A 23,508-nucleotide genomic window follows, 5' to 3' on the forward strand; every position below is an offset into this window, starting at 1 on the left:
ATGTGTCATGAAACTGCAACCTATAAGGCAGCATCATGTTTTGAATATTTTCTTAATTATGCAATATATACTACATACTAAGGTGAAACACTGACTGAGGTGCATAACAGTGAGCTGTCACTTTGCAATCATGTAAAAAGCTTAAACACACTATGCTCACATGTACATGTGTATTCTGTATGTGCTTGTTTCAACATTTGCAAGACTTCCAACACAGCAAAAATAAATTGATAACATCATGCAGAGAGTTGGACTCTTGACGTAGTTGTTGGCCCCATTCTGAACCTCTTTATGTCATAAACACTTTCAGTATGTGCCACTGTAGTACTTTGGGTTTGTCATCATCTCTACATTAATGAGTCAGACACCTTGAAAAGGCAAAGCTCTTTTTTTTTTACAAGTAAAAACCAGAGCTAGTGGACTGAAGCAAGAGTAGAAATACCACAGTGTAGAAATACTCTGTTATAAGTAAAAACCATGCGATCAAAGTGTTACTTGAGTGAAAGTACAAAAGTATTAGCATCAAAAAATACAAAGTAAATAAGTGAAATTACTCATTATGCAGAAGGGCCCATTTTTATAATAGCATATATTACTGGATTTTAATTATTGATGCAATAATGTGTAGATCCCTTTAATGTTACAGCTAGTAGAGCTAGGGTTTCTTTATTCATTGTTCATATAGATGTATATTGAAAGTTTAATCAAATTAAAGCGGGGGTTTCTTTATCCATTGCTGATTTATATCGAACGTTTAATGAAGGTTTATCTCTATGGCTTAATTAGTAACCATCATGCCTATGGGGGACCCCACTTCTAGTCTAATTAACCCAAAACCCATGACTATTTTTCCAGTCTATACATTTATGTTTCATCTATTGCTTCACCTCAAGCTCTATTAGCTGATACAGGGGGCAATCCTGTCTTTTAAACAACAATCATATGATCATCAAGATTATATGTGTCCTGCCATAATAAATAAGCAGGACACATGTATTGTGCTTTATGCGTAATAGAAAAACAATGCAAAAACAAAAATGTATCACTAGGTTGTTATCACGTTTTCCGTACTTATGTTACGTTGTTTGTATTTATTTTACGTACGTATTTTAAGGCCAACCATCATGTTGTTGCTAAAAGTAACACCTAGTTCACACTACAAGACTTTCAAAGTAGTCAGATCTGTTAAGGTTTCAGTTCAAAGGAGGACCCAAACGCAAGAGACCAGGCAGCCAGGTAAACTTGATTAAAGGCGAGCTTTAATGCAAAGCTGGTGTCAAAACATAAAGCTGACAGGAAACCAAAAAACAGAAGGCGCAGGCTGAGATAAAACAAAATACAAAGGAAAAAAAAACCAAAGACTAAACTAAGTACAAACCGGTAAAATACAGAGAACAGAGGGAACACAGGCAGAATGGCAGGAAAAACACAGGTAAAAAAGGAGACAACCTGACACTGAATGAGGGAAGTACACAGACTAAATACATAATATATAATATAATTATAATATAATATAATTAATATATAATATAATTATATATATATAACAAACTACAACAAAAATCCTCAAACAACAACATTAATGTTTTGTTTTAGCAGATTAGCTGATACAGAGGGCAATTCTGTCTCTTAAACAAAAATCATATGATCATCAAGTTTGCGTGCACTGTCTTACAGCCGGCACAAAGCGGTACACAGCGCATCGCAAATGACATTGCTAGTTTCAGACCATAGAAAACACCATTGGACCTATTTTATCATTTTATCTCCCAGTGATCATGATGCTCTGTATCTACCTAAAGATTTTCCTTGTTGCCCAGAGACAGGCACGCAGCATCCAGAACACAACCTGTCAGAACACAAAGTCTGGAGCAACTGCCAGTAAGATGGAGAGAAAGGCCACCAAAACTCTGGCTATTGTTATGGGAGTTTTTCTGATGTGCTGGACTCCATTCTTTCTCTGTTTTACCTTTCAGTTTTTTAATCACGTTTCAGTGTTTGTCCCACTGTTTGAAAGTTTTATCTGGCTCTCACTGTCAAATTCAATGCTCAATCCATTTATTTATGCTTTCTTATACGGCTGGTTCAGATCAGCTTTCAGAATGATCATTTCGGGAAAAATATTTCAAGGTGATTTTACGAACACAAAACTGATGTGACACATTTTGTTGGGGTGGTGAAATAGCCAACGAGCGACTCAGTTCCCATCAAATTTGGCACAATAAAGATCAAGCATGTGTCATTCAACTCTGCAACCTGTAACTCAGCGTCATGTTTTGCATGTTTTTTTTAATTATGCAATGAAAATGACATACTAAGGTGAAACACTGACTGAGGCACAAAGGTTTATTACAGTGAGCTGTCAGTTTATGCAATCATGTAAATAGCTTAAACACAATATGCTCACTTGTACATATATATTCTATATGCGCTTGTTCCAACACTTCCTGGCACTATATGACACTTTTATTAAGTAAAATGTTCACACTTCACACAGTTGGACTCTAAATGTAATTGTTGGCCCCATTCTGAACCTTTTTCTGTTATGAACACTTTCAGTATGTGCCATTGTAATTGGTACAACTATTTAGAAAGGTATGAGACAAGTAAAAAGAATAAAATATGCACATAACCCAAACTTTAGGCCTGAGAGTTTGTCATCATCTCTACATTAATGTGTCAAACACCTTGAGGAGGCCAAGTTCTGTTTTGGCATTCAAACGTGTTCTTTATTCAAACATGACAAAACCATTATGGATAGAGCCAGTGGAGGAAGAAGTACTCAGATCTTTTACTGAAGCAAGAGTAGAAATACCACAGTGTAGAAATACTTTGTTACAAGTAAAAGCCATGCGATCAAAGTGTTACTTGAGTGAAAGCACAAAAGTATTAGCATCAAAATATACAAAGTAAATAAGTAAAATTACTCATTATTCAGAAGGGCCCATTTCATAATAACGTATATTACTGGATTAAAATTATTGATGCATTAATGTGTAGATCCCTTTAATGTTACAGCCGGTAGAGCTAGGGTTTCTTTATTCATTGTTCATACAGATTTATATTGAAAGTTTAATGAAATTGAAGTGGGGGTTTCTTTATCCATTAAGAATTTATAATGAAAGTTTAATGAAGGTTTATCTCTAGGGCTTAGTTAGTAACCATCATGCTTATGGAGGACCCCACTTCCAGTCTTATCAATCCAAAACCAATTACTATATTTCCAGTCTATACATTAATGTTTTATCTTAGCTGATTAGCTGATAAAGAGGACAATACTGTCTCTGAAGCAAAAATCAAGATTGCCTGCACGATCTTACAGCCATCGCAAAGCGGCACACAGCGCAGCTCAACTGTCATTTCTAATTTTACTTTTACCCAGTGCCCACGTTGTGTAAGTACTTGCGCCCATCTGTGTGCCCAGGGGTGTGTTGGTCTTAAAATGACGTGTGGTCAGGCACTTTGTTAGAGCATAGAGTCGACTCCTGATCCACATGTCCTGTCGGTGGTCCAGCCGGCTCCTGCTCCACATGTCCTGTCGGTGGTCCGGCCAACTCCTGATCCATGTGTCCTGTCGGCGGTCAGGCCGACTCCTGCTTCACGACTCAGCCCCAAGTTCCCTTGTCTCCCAGTTCTGTCTCTGCTCTGCCCCCGAGCCGTCCGCCCGAGTTTCCCGGCTCTGTCTCTGCTCTGCCCCTGGGCCGTCTGCCCAAGTTTTCCAGCTCTGTCCCTGCTCTTCCCCCGGGCCGTCCGCCGAGTTTCCCAGCTCTGTCCCTACTCTGCCCCCGGGCTGTCCGCCCGAGTTTCCCGGCTCTGTCTCTGCTCTGCCCCTGGGCCGTCTGCCCAAGTTTTCCAGCTCTGTCCCTGCTCTTCCCCCGGGCCGTCCGCCGAGTTTCCCAGCTCTGTCCCTACTCTGCCCCCGGGTTGTCCGCCCAAGTTTTCCTGGCTCTGTCCCTGCTCTGCCCCGGACCATCCGCCCATCCACTGCTGTTCCGTTTGGGACGCAAGCATCACCTGCCGTTCCGGTTGGGCCGCAGCCATCACCTGCTGTTCCGGCTGGGTCTTCGTCTCCACAGCCATCACCTGTTCCGGCTAGGTCGTCGTCTCTGCAGCCATCACCTGTTCCGCCTTGGCTTCAGTCACGTCCTGTTCTGCCTGTGTCTCAGTCACGCCCTGTTCCGCCTCCGCCTGGGCTTCAGCCACTCCCTGTTCCGCCTGGGTTTCAGCCATGCTCTGTCCCTTTCACTGCTGGGCCACAGTCCCAAGACCCTGTCCCTGTCCCTCTGTTTGGCCGCAGTCCCAAGACTCTGTCCCTGTTGGGCCGTAGCCCCAAGTTCCCGAGTTTCCCAGCTCTGTCCCTGCTCTGCCCCCGAGCCATCCGCCCGAGTTCCCCGTCTCTGTCTCTGCCCTGCCCTCGGGCCACCCGCCAGAGATTTTCTGTGCCCTCTTGTCCCGGAATTCAATCCTCCTGTGTCATGTCTATTCTTACTTCCTTTCTATGTTTTTTTTTCCCGCCTTTTTGTGATTGTTTGCCCCGCCCTGATTAGTTCCACCTTTGTGTAATCATCATGCCCTCCTTGTGTATTTAAGCCTGTGTGTTCCCCTGTCTCTTTGTCAATTCGTCGTCACTCCTGCGTTGTTCTGCCATGTTCCTAGTGTTTCCTCCTGCCCGTGCTCCTCGTGCCTTCTGGTTTGTAATTTAGTTTTTGTTCTCAGTTTAGTTTTTGGTGTATTTCATTTGTACTTAGTTTGTTTCCTCAAGTCTGGACTCTGATTATTTTTTCTTGTAAACTTTGTTTTGTTACTTCAGCTTTAGATATTAAAAGCTCACTTTTGTTAAATTCACCTGCCTGCTTGGTCTCTCTGTGTTTGGGTCCACCTTTAAACTAAAATCTTGACATTGGTTTAATTCCTGTTTTGCGCAAAACACACCTATGATTAATTAAGAGACTAAATATAACCCTCCATAGCCCCTTACTTTGGACACGCCCTAAATGCACTTGCGCCATGCACTTTCAACCATGTACTATAGATCATTAAAATAGTGACCATTGGACATTGCATGCACAATTTAGACGTTATTTCCTGCGTGTATTGAGTAGAACAGGAAATAACGGATTGCCAATTTTTCACCACTTCCTGTGTTCACTATGTGGCACTAGAGAACACGGGCAAGAAAGGTATTATGTTGCTCTATGTCAAGTGTAGATCACACAATGTCAAATTCATGCAAATAGGATGATGTTTGTCACATAACGCTGACTTCCTGTTGCCAGTAGGTGGCACTATGACTATATGTCAATATTGCCATTAAGATGTCGTCAGGCCTGGACTACTATGAAGTAGGTCAAGTTTGGGAGAGATTGGACAAAGTACAGACGAGTTACAACAGTTTGTCTTTCAAAGGCGAATAATGTAAATTCTCCAGCACACCACGTCAGCACCTCATTTTTGCACTCAAAGACATAAAATAATAATAATCAAAGCTGCAAGCAGCGTTGAACAGGGCCTCACCCCTTTGTGCACGTTGGGGGTACCCGCTGCTATGCATTTCCATGAAAGTCGGACACGGCACGCAACAGTTAGAGGGTATTTTCTCCGTGGAGCGCGTGGCGCTAAAGACTTTAATAAAGCATGTCAAGTTTGGGGCTGATTGGACAATTTATAGTCAATTTACAACAACTTCCTGTTTCCTGTTGGTGGCGCTATGACTATCACTCATAATGGCACGTATATGTCTTCAGGCCGGGAATCTTATAAAACATGTCAAGTTTTGGGCAGATTGGACAATGTATTGTTTACAACAACTTCCTGTTTCCTGTAGGTGGTGCTATGACTATCACTCATAATGGCACATATATGTTTTCAGGCCTGGACTCTTATCCAGCTTGTGAAATTTGGGGCAAATTGGACTATGTAAAGCCAAGTTACAACAGCCTCCTGTGTCATGTCGAAACATCGAAATACGCCACGCCGCCACAACAATGCCGTTTTGTGAAAACACAAAAGCTTCGCAATTTTGCATCGTGAAGGTGTTGAAATTCTGCTGCCTGACTTTGAGATGGATCTCTTGAATCCTCTAGGAGGAGTATGTGATAAATGGCATCTTCTCACATGACCTATGATATCACAGTTTGATATATCGATCAAAAATTCCTTCGCAATTTAGCGTCACATTAGTTTGAGAGTTATACCACCCAAATTTTACGCAAATCTGATGAACTCTCTAAGAGGAGTATGTAAACGTATGCATAAAATACATGAAAAATGCACAAAATTCTAAATGGCCAACTTCCGGTTGGGAGGAGCTAATGAAACCCAATAAGAAATATGTCTGAAATAATGACCGGGATGTGCCTACCAAATTTCATGAATATAGGATCAACTTTTTCCAAACTATGGCCTTCCACGCATTAGGGGGTGCTATGGAGCCCGCTTAACACGCTGAATCCAATCGCTGTACATTCACGGAAAGTCCACAGGTATCCAACTTTCATGATTTTTCGAGTATACCAAGGGCGTCAAAGGTATATTCAAAGGCTAAAAGTATTAAGGGGGAGATTAAGAGCCAACATGCCACGCCCAAGCCCAATTACAACACCAAATTGAAGTAATTACTAGTGTGAATATGCGTGTAAAGTTTCATGAGTTTTTGTGCATCCTAAAGTCCTCAAACGTGTGTTCGTAAATTTTAAATTAACGTACGAAATCCAAGATGGCTGACTTTTTGTTGGCCAAAAAAATCAAAAAATCTAAGAGATATAATACGCTCTTGCATATGTAGGCAATGACCTACTCTAATTTCGTGATGATGGAAGTATTTGTTTCTCAAACCTGCCTACATTAGGGGGCGCTATGGAACCCTCTGGCGACACCCGAGCCAAATCACTTCAGAACTTTGTAATTTTCGCCAGTTCTGATACGTATTCCAATTTTCGTGAGTTTTCGTGAGATTTCGTGCATCTTGAGCGCCTCAAAAAAAGTATCCCAGATGAGGTCTCCAAATTACGTTTTGTCACGAAAACAGGCGAGGAATACAAAGTAAATGACATGATACCATGCGCAAGACGTGGTTGTTGTTACATTAGTTCACAAAATAGCCTGTTTACACTGGTTTCCACACTATTTTGCTATTTATTCCTCTGGGTGCAACAACAACTTTGCTCCGTGTGGCAATTGCAACACATACAGTAAGTTCCTATTGTTACAGGTGACCTCGCCTACCCCAGGTTTTCCCTAAACCCGTGTCTTGCGCTCTCATTGGCTGTAGCTCGTGGCCGGAGTCCGCGACAGGTCCAGATATTTAGCATGCTAGATATCTGGAATGTGTCTGCAAGGCATCGGCGAGCTTCTTGGCGAGCTTATTTGCGAGCCTTTTTGTCGAGCGGCGATGTGCGAGTGGTGAGCCAACGCCGATGTACCTCTGATCTGGGGCTTTTGTTGGGGAGCTCCAAAAATAGTCGGGAGGTGGAAAATCTGTGATAAAGTTGTGTTATGTGAACTAGCTATAAGTGGTTTAGTTGCCCAAACCAAAGTGAGCGGTTTTGTTGACCCCTGCTGGTACTGCACCTTCATAAACGTGTGTAAAATTCATGCCTCGGCGAGGCAAATGTGCTATCCTCTGGTGGACAGGTGAGTCTATTACATGCTTTGACGTGATACAGAGTAGGCCACTAATAATGTACCTTCTATTATTACGGCTTTAACTACTACTATTGCTGTAAAATAATGAATTGTTTTGCATCATGACATTATTGCATTAGGACTAACCTGGAATGAACTTTTCAGAGTGGGCTCATTCTAAAATCTTAAAGACATGGGGGTAGGTTGCATTTTTGTTAGGCCAGTAGACTTTTGGTTTCATGTCCTTGGGAAAAGACCCTAGTAGGCCTACCTAAATGGTGTTTCAGATATTAGCATTTCTCGTAGAATTAAATAATTCAAAAAGGATTTAAAAAGTAAATCTCATCTACAGTATACTATGTTAATCTGGCATCTAATGTCATCCCGATGAAAAGTCCCACATCTGATTGGACCATTTTAGAATGTATTCATTATGGTAATGAGATACAGGTTGATAAAAAGATCGTGCACAGTGGCACAGTAATGAAGAACACCCATCAACAGAGGGACCTCTTATTGTAGTTTTGCATTCATGCAGGTAAAAATATTTTAAATTAATGTGATTTTTCATATTGTTAATCGTCAATTGACAACTGATCTGCAGGAACCCAGAAACATGGCATCAGAAGACAATGTTAATGACATACATCCCTGTTATGAAATAGATAATGGCTCTTACATCCTGAAAGGCACCCCTTCTACAATATGTGTTTTATTATTTATTTTCCTTGGCTCATTATCTGTTGTCACAATATGTGGAAACCTTCTTGTAATAATCTCCATTATTTACTTCAAACAGCTCCACACTGCTACAAACTTTCTCATTCTCTCTCTGGCTGTGGCGGACCTGCTTGTTGGTCTTGTAGTTTTTCCTCTCAGCATGGTATTCTCTCTTAGCTCATGTTTGTATTATGAAGATTTATTTTGCAAAGTACGAGACAGTTTGGATGCAACACTGAGCGTATCTTCCATTTTGAATACATGTTGTATTTCCATTGACAGATATTATGCAGTGTGTCAGCCTCTGAACTATAGAACTAAGATAAATGTTAATGTTGTTGCAGTCATGATTGTAGTAAGCTGGAGTGTTTCTGTTTTAGTTGCCATTGGCCGTGCAATTCCAGGATTAATCAGTGAAAAATGTAAAGAAAACTGTGTTATTGATTTTCGACGTGCAAGAATTTTGGCACAGTTTTTCTCATTTTATCTCCCAGTGATCATAATGCTCTGTATCTACCTAAAGATTTTCCTTGTTGCCCAGAGACAGGCACGCAGCATCCAGAACACAACCTGTCAGAACACAAAGTCTGGAGCAACTGCCAGTAAGATGGAGAGAAAGTCCACCAAAACCCTGGCTATTGTTATGGGAGTTTTTCTGATGTGCTGGACTCCTTTCTTTCTCTATGTTAGCTGTCAGGTTTTGAATCACGTGCCCATGTGGGTGCCACTGTTTGAAACTCTTAACTGGCTCACACTGTCAAATTCAATGTTCAATCCATTCATTTATGCTTTCTTTTACAGCTGGTTCAGATCAGCTTTAAGAATGATCATTTCGGGAAAAATATTTCAAGGTGATTTTACGAACACGAAACTGCTGTGACGTATTCTTTGGAGTGCTGTAAAGGCTCACGCATGTGTCATGAAACTCTGCAACCTGTAAGGCAGCATCATGTTTTGAATGTTTTCTTAATTATGCAATATATACTACATACTAAGGTGAAACACTGACTGAGGTGCATAACAGTGAGCTGTCACTTTGCAATCATGTAAAAAGCTTAAACACACTATGCTCACATGTACATGTGTATTCTGTATGTGCTTGTTTCAACATTTGCAACACTTCCAACACAGCAAAAAATAAATTGATAACATCATGCAGAGAGTTGGACTCTTGATGTAGTTGTTGGCCCCATTCTGAACCTCTTTATGTCATAAACACTTTCAGTATGTGCCACTGTAGTGGCACAACTATTTATTTAGAAAGGTATGAGACAAGCAAAAAGAATAAAATATGCACATAACCTAAACTTTAGGTTTGTCATCATCTCTACATTAATAAGTCAGACACCTTGAGGAGGTAAAGCTCTGTTTTTTGTTATAAGTAAAAGCCATGCAATCAAAGTGTTACTTGAGTGAAAGTATAAAAGTATTAGCATCAAAAAATACAAAGTAAATAAGTGAAATTACTCATTATGCAGAAGGGCCAATTTTTATAATATCATATATTACAGCTAGTTGAGCTAGGGTTTCTTTATTAATTGTTAATATAGATTTATATTGAAAGTTTAATGAAGGTTTATCTCTATGGCTTAATTAGTAACCATCATGCCTATGGGGGACCCCACTTCTAGTCTAATTAACCCAAAACCCATGACTATTTTTCCAGTCTATACATTTATGTTTCATCTATTGCTTCACCTCAAGCTCTATTAGCTGATACAGGGGGCAATCCTGTCTTTTAAACAACAATCATATGATCATCAAGATTATATGTGTCCTGCCATAATAAATAAGCAGGACACATGTATTGTGCTTTATGCGTAATAGAAAAACAATGCAAAAACAAAAATGTATCACTAGGTTGTTATCACGTTTTCCGTACTTATGTTACGTTGTTTGTATTTATTTTACGTACGTATTTTAAGGCCAACCATCATGTTGTTGCTAAAAGTAACACCTAGTTCACACTACAAGACTTTCAAAGTAGTCAGATCTGTTAAGGTTTCAGTTCAAAGGAGGACCCAAACGCAAGAGACCAGGCAGCCAGGTAAACTTGATTAAAGGCGAGCTTTAATGCAAAGCTGGTGTCAAAACATAAAGCTGACAGGAAACCAAAAAACAGAAGGCGCAGGCTGAGATAAAACAAAATACAAAGGAAAAAAAACCCAAAGACTAAACTAAGTACAAACCGGTAAAATACAGAGAACAGAGGGAACACAGGCAGAATGGCAGGAAAAACACAGGTAAAAAAGGAGACAACCTGACACTGAATGAGGGAAGTACACAGACTAAATTCAATATATATACATATATTAGGGGTTGAACGGTTCGGTTCATATCACGGTTTTGGATTCACGGTTTTGGGTTCGGTTCAGTACATTTATGGTACAGCATGGAGGTCATGTTCTGATTGCCACATGCTTTTCATTTATTTTGCAAAAATAAGTTACAAATATTTGCCTCAACAAAAGTATGGCTTACATAAAGAACATAAACGCTTCTTCATTGACAATCTTAATTGAAAGAATAGGTCTTCTACAGTAATTAGTACAAACAAAAAATACAGCTTTGTTATTTTCATATAAATATGATGTAATTATAAACTGAGGCCATACATTGAAGCATAAGCTCAACCAGAACCATGCTAAAAAACAAATAGCTTTTTTGTAATCTCCCACTCATTCAACAGTGGCTCATTGATCATAATTCTTACTATAACAGTTAAGGCACTCAAATACTGACATATTGTCAATAAGAAAGAATAAATTGTCTGTAATGTAAATGTAATGTTCCATCTTAAGGTTGTTGGTAAATCCTCAACTGCTGCTTATTCTAGTTTCTACAGGGCAGGCACAACAGACTAACATTCACACGTGAAGGCTCATGCACTTTGACCATATGCTTAATTCTGTATTGTTTATGATGGAGTGAGGTCGTATATGCATTGATAAACACTCTTATAGCATTAGATATGACTTTGGCACAGTGTGAATCTGCAGTGGGAGGCTGTCTGAACGCTGTGGGGAAACGGACTCTCCATCCAGTCTGCTTTTGTTTCGCTCCGCTGATCGACATATTCGGTTGATGCCGTCGTAATTAAATGTTTCCAGTGTCCACATATAAACCCGACTTCAGTTGAACAGCGTCGGCGTACAGTTTGACACAAATTGTTGTCAGTTTAGCTCAACTATCATGAGCAACTAGGCGCTACAGCGCTGATATCATTCCTGGTGTGCTGCCAACATTTTCCAGGTAAAACTCACGCTCCAGAATTTCTGTTCCGCGCGTGCGAGTAGTAGACATAAACAGCTGTTTGGGAGACGGCGAATCGGAAGGATGTCGCGGACCGAACCGAAAGTACTGAACCGAATGGTTCGGGTCAAATACACGAACCGTTCAACCCCGAATATATAAATATATATATATATATATATATATATTGGGTTTTTTTGTTTGTTTTTTACGGTATACACTGTGTATCATAATAAGAATATATATAACTAGAATGGCACTCGGATAGCGCAGACGTCCGCCAAGGTGCGTGACTTTAAAAATAGATCACAGCTTACAGCTGGCGGTACCTTGAGGGGGTCGGCTTATCATTAACACGGTGTGTTTCCGTGTAACGTATCGTTGGATGCCTCTTTTATTCAGCAGCCTTGTTATGTCTGTATAATGTTACACTATGTTCTCTCTCATCCCATCATCTACTGCTTTTTTCTTCCTCACCACTGACGGCCAGCAGCTCCCGCACCTCGATGTCTCGCCACAATTCCACACACATATCTCTCTGCTCTCAGTAGGAGGCGGGGTCACGCTTCATCAACACGTCATCAGTTACACTGCGCATGTGTTATACCCTGTGGTCTTAATGCTCAGGCTGATCGGAATCCTTAAAAAAAATTCCTGAATTCGGATTAAGATCCGGATTGCCATCAAAATTGAATGGATTGTTCATTGTGCCACACCCCAGCCCTTTAAAAAATGTCATTCAAATCCATCGCAAACTTTTGGAGTAATCCTGCTAACAGACAGATAGACAAACTGTCACGTCTCTGGCCTTGACTCCAGGAGTTTTTCAGTGTTCTGCTTTCCCTGGGTCTCCCCCTCCCCTGCCTGTGGGTGTGGCAGGGGCGCGGCTTCCTCATCAGGCACCTGGTCTCACTCTCCACTCTGCACTCTGCACCTGTCAACAATCACCTAATCAACCCACAGTACAAGAACACCAGCTTTCCTGCCAGTCCTCGCCAGATTGTTCTGCCTACCAGTTGGTATTTTCTCGGCCGCTCTGTATTCTACTTACCAGAGTTATTCTTATGTTTCCTAGTGCTTCTGATATCTAACCTTGTGTTCTCCTGTCTTCTGGATTCCAGTGCCAGCCTCCCATCGAGCCATCCTCACGCCGCCGCAGCTCATTCCTCCAGCTGCTCCACCCTGCTCAACAGCCTGCCTGTCCCCTGCCTTCTCCAGCGCCCTCACCACCTTTAATTATAATAAATCCACCTGACTTTCAACCACCATCCAGCTGTGTCTGTGTCTGCTTCTGGGTCCTAAACCAAGGCCCTCACAGAACAATCTGGCCACCATGGACCCAGCAGACACAGAGTCACTCCGCCATGCTTTAGCCTCCCAGGGTTCGCTGGTTGGACAACATGACAAGATCTTCCGTGAATTGGTGGAGAATCTGCGAGCTCTTTCCTCCAATGTCATCCAACTCGGCAGCCAAATGGACCAGGTCAACGCCCATCTCACAGCTTCATCTGCCACAGCAGCTTCACCAGCTGACCCCCCACCAGCGCTCCCAACGCCTCCACCAGGGCATGCCACCCCAGCCCCACTAGCTCGGGAGCCTTTCATTCCGACTCCAGAACGCTACTCTGGGGATTTGGGGGCTTGTGGGCGGTTCCTTCTCCAGTGTTCTCTCGTGTTCCAGCAGCAACCTACCACCTACGTTTCAGATAAGTCACGCATAGCATTTATGTTGGGTTTACTTACTAGCAAAGCTTCTCAGTGGGCTACAGCTTTGTGGGAGAGGCAGTCTCCTATTTGTAATTCTTACCCGGTATTTGTAGCTGAATTGCGAAAAGTTTTTGATCATCCTGTTCAGGGTAAAGAGGCTGCTAACCGTCTCCTCTCCCTCCGCCAGGGCTCTGGATCAGTTGCAGAGTATGCAGTTGAGTTTAGGATCCTGGCAGCAGAGAGTGGGTGGGATGAAGTGTCTTTACAAGGAGTGTTTGTTCATGGGTTAGCTGAGAATATTAAGGATGAGTTGGCTGCAAGGGATGAGACTGATAGTTTAGACTCCCTCATTTCCCTGTCCATACGCTTAGACAACCGTCTTCGTGAACGCCGTAGGGAGAGAGTCAGCCGCCCGCATGCCCCCACTTCTCCTTTCCAGTCCAAACCTGCCCCCCGGGTGATCCCTGACAGCCAGTTCTTCACCAGCCAGCCCCTCAGTTCCTCAGCATCACCCTCAATGGAGGAGCCCATGCAGTTGGGACGAGCTCGCCTCTCACCCTCAGAGCGCCAACGGCGAGTCAAGGCTGGTGTGTGTATCTATTGTGGCACGGCTGGCCACTTCCTCGCTTCTTGTCCTCACCGGCCAAAAGATTAGGCTCATCCGGAACTGGAGAGGCCCTGATGAGCCACACCTCCACCTCTCCATCAGCCCCTCACCCCCGAATGCAATTTAATGCATCCCTTGTGTGCCAGGGTGACTCTATCCCCCTTCTTGCTCTGGTTGATTCTGGGGCTGATGATAATTTCATTGACTCCACCCTCGTTACCCAAGCTGGGATCCCTGTTGAAGCCCTTCCTGCTCCTAAGGATGTCAATGCGCTGGATGGAAGGCTCCTGGCCCGCATTACTCATCACACTGTTCCCCTGAGTCTCATCCTGTCAGGTAATCATCACGAATCTATAAAACTGCTAGTTATTCCCTCACCTCATGCTCCTGTGGTCCTAGGTCAGCCCTGGCTTAAACTCCATAACCCCCATATTGATTGGTCCACCGCATCTATTGCTAGTTGGAGCACCTTTTGCCACTCCCACTGTCTCCAGTCAGCCCTAGTTCCCTCTCATTTAACTGCTGCTCCTACTTTTGAGCCCCCTGACCTCTCTTTAGTCCCTCCTGTGTACCATGGCTTAGGTGAGGTGTTTAGTAAGCAGCGGGCCCAAACCTTGCCCCCACATAGGCCCTATGATTGTGCTATAGACCTGCACCAGGGTGCCCCCCTTCCCTCGAGCCGTCTCTATAAACTCTCCCGTCCCGAAAGGGAGGCTATGGAGAAGTACATCAATGACTCACTAGTTGCTGGCTTTATTCGACCCTCCTCTTCTCCTGTTGGTGCCGGCTTCTTCTTTGTTGCAAAGAAAGATCACACTCTACGCCCCTGTATTGATTTCCGTGGCCTCAACGACATAACTGTTAAAAACAAGTATCCACTACCCCTCATCGACCCCTCTTTCGAGCCCCTGCACAAGGCCACTGTTTTTTCAAAGCTGGACCTCCGGAACGCCTACCATCTGATCCGAGTCAGGGAAGGAGATGAGTGGAAAACTGCATTTAACACTCCCCTGGGCCATTTTGAGTATCAAGTCATGCCCTTTGGCCTCACCAACGCCCCTGCAGTTTTCCAGGCCTTGGTTAATGACATCCTCCGTGACATGCTGAACCACTTCATTTTTGTTTATCTTGATGATATACTCATCTTCTCCCGGAACATGGAAGAACATGTCCAACATGTGAAGTTAGTGCTCCGTCGTCTTCTGGAGAACAAACTGTTTGTAAAAGCTGAAAAGTGTGACTTCCACGTGACTTCTGTGAGTTTTCTGGGCTTCATCATCGAGCAGGGGCAGGTGAAGACGGACCCAGCAAAGGTTCAGGCGGTGACTGAGTGGCCCAAACCCACTACACGGAAACAGTTGCAGCGGTTCTTAGGATTCGCCAACTTCTACAGACGGTTCATTCGAGACTACAGTAGAGTGGCGGCCCCTCTCACACAACTCACCTCCCCAGCCATCCCCTTTACTTGGACGCGGGAGGTTGACATAGCATTTGACACTCTGAAACAGTTATTCACTAGTGCTCCAATTCTAACTCACTCTGATCCCTCTTTGCAGTTTGTCGTGGAGGTGGATGCCTCTGATTCAGGTGTGGGGGCCGTCCTCTCTCAGCGGTCTCCTAAGGATCACAAGCTGCACCCCTGTGCCTTCTTCTCCCGGCGCCTTTCTCCGGCGGAGCGCAACTACGATGTTGGAAACCGTGAGCTGTTGGCGGTGGTTCTGGCACTTGAGGAATGGAGGCACATGCTGGAAGGGGCTGAGCAGCCATTTGTAGTTTGGACAGACCACAAAAACCTCTCTTACCTCCGCTCTGCTAAACAGCTAAATTCCCGCCAGGCTCGGTGGGCTCTGTTCCTGGGAAGGTTTAACTTCATTCTCACTTACCGTCCTGGCTCACGCAACACCAAACCTGATGCCCTCTCCCGCCAGTCTGTCCCAGAGAAATCCTGCTCTGAGCCAGAAACCATTCTACCTCATTCCTGTGTGGTGGCCGCAGCTACATGGGAGATTGAGACCTGCATACGGGAGGCACAGCGCTCTCATCCAGACCCAGGTAATGGCCCTCCTAACTGTCTGTTTGTGCCTGATTCAGCCAGATCTCAAGTTCTACAATGGGGCCATTCATCTAAGCTCACCTGCCATCCTGGCTTCCACCGCACCCTCTCCTTCATCAAACGGCGGTTCTGGTGGCCATCCATGACCCGCGACACCCGTGCCTTTGTGTCCGCCTGCTCCGTCTGCCCGCAGCAAGGCCTCCCATCAACCCCCAGCTGGTCTCCTGCGGCCTCTGCCTGTCCCCAGCCGACCCTAGTCCCACATAGCTGTGGACTTTGTCACCGGTTTACCCCCGTCAGAAGGTAACACAATCATATTGACTGTGGCAGACCGTTTTTCCAAGGCTGTGCATTTTGTCCCTCTCCCTAAATTACCTTCAGCCACAGAGACTGCGGACCTCCTGGTCCTCCATGTGTTTCGTCTTCATGGCATCCCCCAGGACATCGTCTCTGACCGGGGACCACAGTTCTCCTCCCAGGTCTGGAAGGCTTTTTGCCAGGCTCTGGGTGCCACAGCTAGTCTCTCCTCTGGGTACCACCCTCAAACGAATGGGCAGACGGAGCGGGCAAACCAAGATCTCGGGGCAGCCCTGCGTTGTGTCACTGCTCACCACCCGTCCTCCTGGAGTAGACAGTTACCCTGGGTTGAGTATGCCCATAACTCACTCACCAGCGCCGCCACAGGTATGTCCCCCTTCATGGCCTCTCTAGGCTATCAACCTCCCCTCTTCTCAGTCCAGGAGGAGGCGGTGGCGGTGCCATCGGTCCAAGCCAACATCCAAAGGTGTCGGCGGATTTGGAGAGAGGTCCGGTCTGCCCTTCTCCGTTCAGCTGTCCGGAATCAACGCCTTGCTGACCGCCATCGATCCCCTGCACCCACTTACCAACCCGGTCAAAAGGTATGGCTTTCCTCCCGTGACTTGCCCCTTCAGGTGGAGTCCCATAAATTGGCTCCCCGATACATTGGACCTTTTGAAGTTGACAAGATCATTAATCCCACTGCTATCAAGTTAAAGTTGCCTTCATCTCTGAGAGTCCACCCCACGTTCCATGTTTCGCTGCTTAAGCCTGTGTCTTCCAGCCCCTTGTGCCCTCCAGCCGAACCCCCTCCACCCCCCCGGATCATCGACAATCACCCTGCCTTCACTGTTCGGCGGATTCTGGACGTCCGTCGCCGAGGTCGGGGGTTCCGGTTCTTGGTTGACTGGGAGGGTTATGGCCCAGAGGAACGCTCATGGGTCCCGCGCAGCTTCTTTCTGGATGCCTCCCTCATTCGGGACTTTTATCGGGAGCATCCAGACAAGCCTGGGGCGCCCGGAGGCGCCCGTTGAGGGGGGGGTCCTGTCACGTCTCTGGCCTTGACTCCAGGAGTTTTTCAGTGTTCTGCTTTCCCTGGGTCTCCCCCTCCCCTGCCTGTGGGTGTGGCAGGGGCGCGGCTTCCTCATCAGGCACCTGGTCTCACTCTCCACTCTGCACTCTGCACCTGTCAACAATCACCTAATCAACCCACAGTACAAGAACACCAGCTTTCCTGCCAGTCCTCGCCAGATTGTTCTGCCTACCAGTTGGTATTTTCTCGGCCGCTCTGTATTCTACTTACCAGAGTTATTCTTATGTTTCCTAGTGCTTCTGATATCTAACCTTGTGTTCTCCTGTCTTCTGGATTCCAGTGCCAGCCTCCCATCGAGCCATCCTCACGCCGCCGCAGCTCATTCCTCCAGCTGCTCCACCCTGCTCAACAGCCTGCCTGTCCCCTGCCTTCTCCAGCGCCCTCACCACCTTTAATTATAATAAATCCACCTGACTTTCAACCACCATCCAGCTGTGTCTGTGTCTGCTTCTGGGTCCTAAACCAAGGCCCTCACACAAACAATCAAACCAACGGCGGTGAAAACATAACCTCCTTCAAGGCCCTCGGCCTTGGTGAAGGAAATTACTGTATATAATAATGACTTTCAAAATAAAACAGGAAACAAACTACAACAAAAACCCAGGAACATGACAGTATCCCCCCTCAAGGAATGGATTCCAGACGTCCCTAGCTGAATTCTAGTACGGTGGGTGGAGGGCATCTGGAGGAGGGACTCTGGAACAAGTAGGCAGAGAACTGAGGAATGGAGGGCTGGATAGGGTTTGGAACAGGGAATCTCAGGCAGACGGCCTGGCGGCAGGGCAGAGGCAAAGCAGGGAAACTCAGGCGGATGGCCTGGGGGCAGGGCAGGGCAGAGCAGGGAAACTCAGACGGACGGCCTGGGGGCAGGGCAGAGCAGAGCAGGGAAACTCAGGCGGACGGCCTGGGGGCAGGACATAGGCAGAGCAGGGAAACTCAGGCAGAACGCCTGGGGGAAGGGCAGAGGGAAAGCAGGGAAACTCAGGCAGACCGTCTGGGGGCAGGGTAGAGGCGGAGCAGGGAAAATCAGGCGGACCGCCTGGTGGCAGGCATAGGCGGATCAGGGAAACTTCAGAAGGGGAGTCCATTCACACACAGACTTAATACACAAGGAGAGCAGAGTGATTAGACACAGGTGGAACAAATTAGGGCGGGGCAGACAGTCACAAAGGCGGGAAACATCATCGCCCATCATCGCCCACTTGACACGTTGACCCTTGACAACAACTTAATGAAAGGCTTTTTGGTTTTGATTCTAAAGCAAGCTAATTTGGTTCATCAAACCAGAACATTACAGGAGGGCTGCAACATGGTTTACATTGTAAATTGTCACTACTACCACTGTTACTCCTGCCACTGAAGACCAGTCACGCAAAAAGGTGTATGAATGACGAATAATGTGCAAGGCAAAAACGTGGAATAAGAATGGCGTTCTTGCTTTAGGTGTATAATTTCTGCGACATGTAGTCTGTACTGACTGCAGTATAAATGCATCTGCGTAAATGTGCTACGCCCAGAGCTAGTGACGTAGCATAAAATGTGAGAAAGAGTGCTCATGGCGGGCAGGTGGATGCATCCAAAACAAGTTTTTTAGTGACGTTTGTGACGTGTTTTCCGTCGTTATGTTACGTTGTTTCCATACATATTGTACTAAGTTTACGTACTTATTTTAAGGCCAACCATGATGTTGTTGCTAAAACTAACACCTATTTCGCACTACACGACTTTCAAAGTAGTCAGATCTTTTAAGGTTTCAGTTCAAAGGTGGACCCAAACGAAGGAGACCAGGCAGCCAGGTTAACTTGACAAATGCGATGCAAAGCTGGTGTCAAAACACAAAGCTGACAGGAAACCAAAAACAGAGGACGCAGACTGTATATATATATATACATATATATATATACACTGTATATAATAATGACTTTCAAAATAAAACAGGAAACAAACTACAACGAAAACCCAGGAACATGACAGTATTCCTCAAGGAACGGATCCCAGAGTTTATGAAGTCCAGTACGGTGGGTGAAGGGGGTCCGGAGAATGGACTCTGGAACAAGTAGGCAGAGAACTGAGGAATGGAGGGCTGGATAGGGGTGGAACAGGGAATCTCAGGTGGACGGCCTGGGGGCAGGGCAAAGGTGAAGCAGGGAAACTCAGGCAGACGGCCTGGGGGCAGGGCAGAGGCAAAGCAGGGAAACTCTGGTGGTGAGCATCAGCGGCGAATGCGGGACTCCTTAGGAGGACGACCACAGAGGCAACGGAACCCTTTAAGAGGACCACCACGGAGGCGACGGGGCCCTTAGGAGGAAGACTACTTGGAGCTGCTGCGACCCAGCAGGGTCGGGGTCTTGGTGCTGCTGCGGCCCAGCCGGAACAGGAGATAGCCAGACCCCCGACAGGCTACATGGAGCAAATGTTGGCCAGACCCTCGACAGGACACATGGAGCAGGTGTCGGCCGGACCCCCAAAAGGATACTCGGAGCGGTTGTTGGCCGGGCCCCCGACAGCATACGTGGAGCAGGTGTCGGCAGGTTGCAGACGACAGAGACCTCTGACACAGGAACAGGCTTGGATTCGGTCGGGACCCCCAACTCAGTAACGGTCTTGGAGTTGGCCGGGACCTCCGACACCAGAACTGGCGTGATGCCGACTGGACCACTGGGCAACATAGACGATTGCCGTCTCCAAGACCCACGCTTCGTTATAGGGGCTCCAGCCCCTAGATATCTTGGGGATATTGCCAGCCGAGATGGGGCATGGGCTGAGGCTTCTGGGGCATGGGCTAAGGCTGGAGCTGGGGCTGGTTGCGAGACTGCTGGGGCATTGACTGAGACTGGGGCTGAGGCTGAGGCTGGTAGCGAGACTGGTGGGGCGTGGACTGAGACTGGGGCTGGGGCTGGTTGTGAGACTGCTGGGACGTGGACTGAGAGTGGGGCTGAGGCTGGTAGCGAGACTGCTGGTATTTTTATTTGGCCAGGAGACTTTTGTTTTTTTGGAAAGGACAAAAGGACATGACCCTAATATGCCTACGTAAATGATGAATCAGATATTAACAATACTGGTGAAATTAAATAATTCAAAAAGGACTTCTCATCTATAGTATAGTGTGTTAATCTGGCACCTAATGTCATCACGATGAAAGGTCCCACATCTGATTGGACCATTATAGAATGCATTCATTATGGTAATGAGATACAGGTTGATAAAAAGTTTGTGCACAGTGGCACAGTAATGAAAAACACCAATCAACAGAGATACTTCTTATTGTAGTTTTGCATTCATGCAGGTCAAAATATTTTAAATGGACATCATTTTTAATTTTGTAAATATTGTTAATCTTTAATGCAAAACTGATTTGCAGGAACCCAGGAACATGGCATCAGAATTCACTGTCAACCATATTAATGTTAATGACATACTGTTATGAAGTACATAATGGCTCTTACATCCTGAAAGGCACCCCTTCTACGATATGTGTTTTATTATTTATTTTCCTTGGCTCATTATCTGTTGTCACAATATGTGGAAACCTCCTTGTAATAATCTCCATCATTTACTTCAAACAGCTCCACACTGCTACAAACTCTCTCATTCTCTCTCTGGCTGTGGCAGACCTTCTTGTTGGTCTTGTAGTTTTTCCTTTTAGCATGGTATTCTCTCTTAGCTCATGTTTGTATTATGAAGATTTATTTTGCAAAGTACGAGGAAGCTTCGACGTAACACTGAGCACAGCTTCCATTTTGAATTTATGTTGTATTTCCATTGACAGATATTATGCAGTGTGTCAGCCTCTGAACTATAGAACTAAGATAAATGTTAATGTTGTTGTGGTCATGATCCTGGTAAGCTGGAGTGTTTCTGTCCGTGTTTGTTCCACTGTTTGAAACTCTCAACTGGTTTACACTGTCAAATTCAATGCTCAATCTATTCATTTATGCTTTCTTTTACAGCTGGTTCAGATCAGCTTTCAGAATGATCATTTCGGGAAAAATATTTCAAGGTGATTTTACGCACACAAAACTGCTGTGACGTAATCTTTGGGGTGCTGAAATAGCCAACGATCGAGTAAGGTCTGATAAAATTAGTCACAATAAAGATACACTGACCTAGGGACAAAGGTGCGTTACAGTGAGCTGTCAGCTTATGCAATCATGAAAATAGCTTAAACACACTATGCTCACATGTACTGTACATGTATATCCTGTATGTGCTTTTTCCAACACTCACTGGCACTATATGACACTTTCTTTGAGTAAAATATTCAACATGATATTGATTACATTTGAGTTTATAGTTTTTTGTTAAAAAATGTATCACATGTTGCATAGCAAAAATACATTTGTAACATCCTGTTGTGGCTGGACTCTAAATGTAATTGTTGACCCCATTCTGAACCTCTTTAGTATTAGAATCAAAATATATATACTAGGTAAATAATTAAAAGTACTCATTACGGAGAATGGCCCATTTCGTAATAACTTATATTACTGGATTATATATTTTTTTGCATTAATATTGACAGTTGGTAAAGCTTGGTTTCTTTATCCATTGTTGATTTATATTGAAAGTTTAATGAAAGTTTATCTCTATGGTTTAGTTAGTAACCATCATGCTTACCTAAAGCTCTATTAGCTGATACACAGGGCAATGCTGTCTCTTAAACAGAAATCATATGATCATCAGGATTACATGTTTCCTGCTATGATAAATAAGCAGGACACATGTACTATGCTCTATGCATAATAGAAAAGCAATGCAAAAAACACAATGCTTTATTGAAAGTGTCATTGCTAGCAGCATGGGTCTGTGGATGGGAATGTTGGGCTGCTTTTAGGTCCACCACTTTGGTCCAAACTGAAATATCTTGACAACTTTTAGATGGATTGCCGTGGCATCTTTTACAGATATTCATGGTGCCCAGAGGATGAATCCTACCAGCTTTGGTGATTCCCTGACTATACCTTTAGGGCCATCATCAGGTCAAAATTTCAATCACCAAATACCTGCAAAACTAATGACATTCCCATCAGCTTCAGTCAGTGTAGTGTTAGTTTAGTGTTTAGTGTTAAACGTGAAGCTGACAGAACCAGATGCGTCATATGAGCGTGTATGAGTCCTGTTGGTCTGATGCATGTTTATTATGCTGAGGATTATAACTCTTGATTTGGCTATTAGTGAATTTGACATCTTTTAAGACATAACGATTTAAATGAAGGCTGTTTAAGTGTTAGAGTTCTACTCCGGAAACGAAATTGAAGTCGAAAAAAATCACAGTTTTTGGCCCAAATTTCAAAACTTCTGGCACCTTGGACTTCAACCCCCCAAAAGGCACAATTAGACCACACTTTCAACTATCATACCAAATTTGAAGTTCCTAAGCTAAGTAGTTTCCGAGTTCTGCTCCGGAAACGAAAGTATGACACGCCAACGGACGGAAGGACGGACACGAGGTGCGCTATATACCCCCGACTACGTTGTCGTGGGGGTACAAAAAGTCTTTATAAGTGTTCATCAAGTTTAAAATAAAGGTCAGCTTTAAAACATACCTTCCGGGAGACTAGCCTGTTTCCTTATAACTAACACTACACGACTTTAGCCCTGATTTTCAGCTCCCCGACAGTTTTTGGATATCCCCGACAAAAGCCCCAGATCAGAGGCAAATCGTCGTTGGCTCACCACTCGCACATCAGCGTTCGAGCATCATGTGCGAACTGCTCAAATGCTGATGCTTCGCAGACACATTACATATATCTAGCATGCTAAAGAGCGCAAAACTCAGGTTGAGAGGAAACCTGTGGGAAGAGGTCGCCTGTAACAATAGGAGGCTTACTGTAGGCTATGTGTTAAACTTGTCTGTCAACTGAAATAAACCAACATTCCATAACATCTCCACCATAATAATAATATATCATTTTACACCAAAACAGATATTCTGCATAATGGGTACTTTTACTTTTGATACTTTAAGTACTTTTTGATACTAGTACTATTGTTTTACTTGTGTAAAAATTTAAATGCAGGATATCTACATGTTGTATTTTTTCATAGTGTGATATTACATTAATAGTATCTGGGTAGTTCTTTGCAAATTATCTGTGATTTTTGTGAGAAAATAAAGTTAGAAATAAAAAAAACATTTTTAAATGCAGGTTTATC

At 44.4% G+C, this 23,508-nt stretch overlaps 1 protein-coding gene and 1 pseudogene across 1 annotated transcript; both read left to right on the top strand.

Annotated features, from left to right (window-relative positions):
* The first annotated feature begins 1,414 nt into the window (after positions 1 to 1,414).
* On the top strand, positions 1,415 to 9,355 carry LOC141756575 (trace amine-associated receptor 1-like). Its single transcript, XM_074616439.1, has 4 exons — positions 1,415 to 1,432; positions 3,470 to 3,580; positions 3,715 to 4,285; positions 8,289 to 9,355. Exons 1-4 carry the CDS (start codon positions 1,415 to 1,417, stop codon positions 9,221 to 9,223), a joined length of 1,635 nt encoding a protein of 544 aa, XP_074472540.1. The 3' UTR covers positions 9,224 to 9,355.
* Positions 9,356 to 20,762: 11,407 nt separating this feature from the next.
* On the top strand, positions 20,763 to 21,381 carry LOC141756576 (trace amine-associated receptor 4-like; annotated as a pseudogene).
* Positions 21,382 to 23,508: the final 2,127 nt, after the last annotated feature.

The sequence above is a fragment of the Sebastes fasciatus genome, chromosome 18, assembly GCF_043250625.1.
Source record: "Sebastes fasciatus isolate fSebFas1 chromosome 18, fSebFas1.pri, whole genome shotgun sequence".
Taxonomy (NCBI): Eukaryota; Metazoa; Chordata; class Actinopteri; order Perciformes; family Sebastidae; genus Sebastes; species Sebastes fasciatus.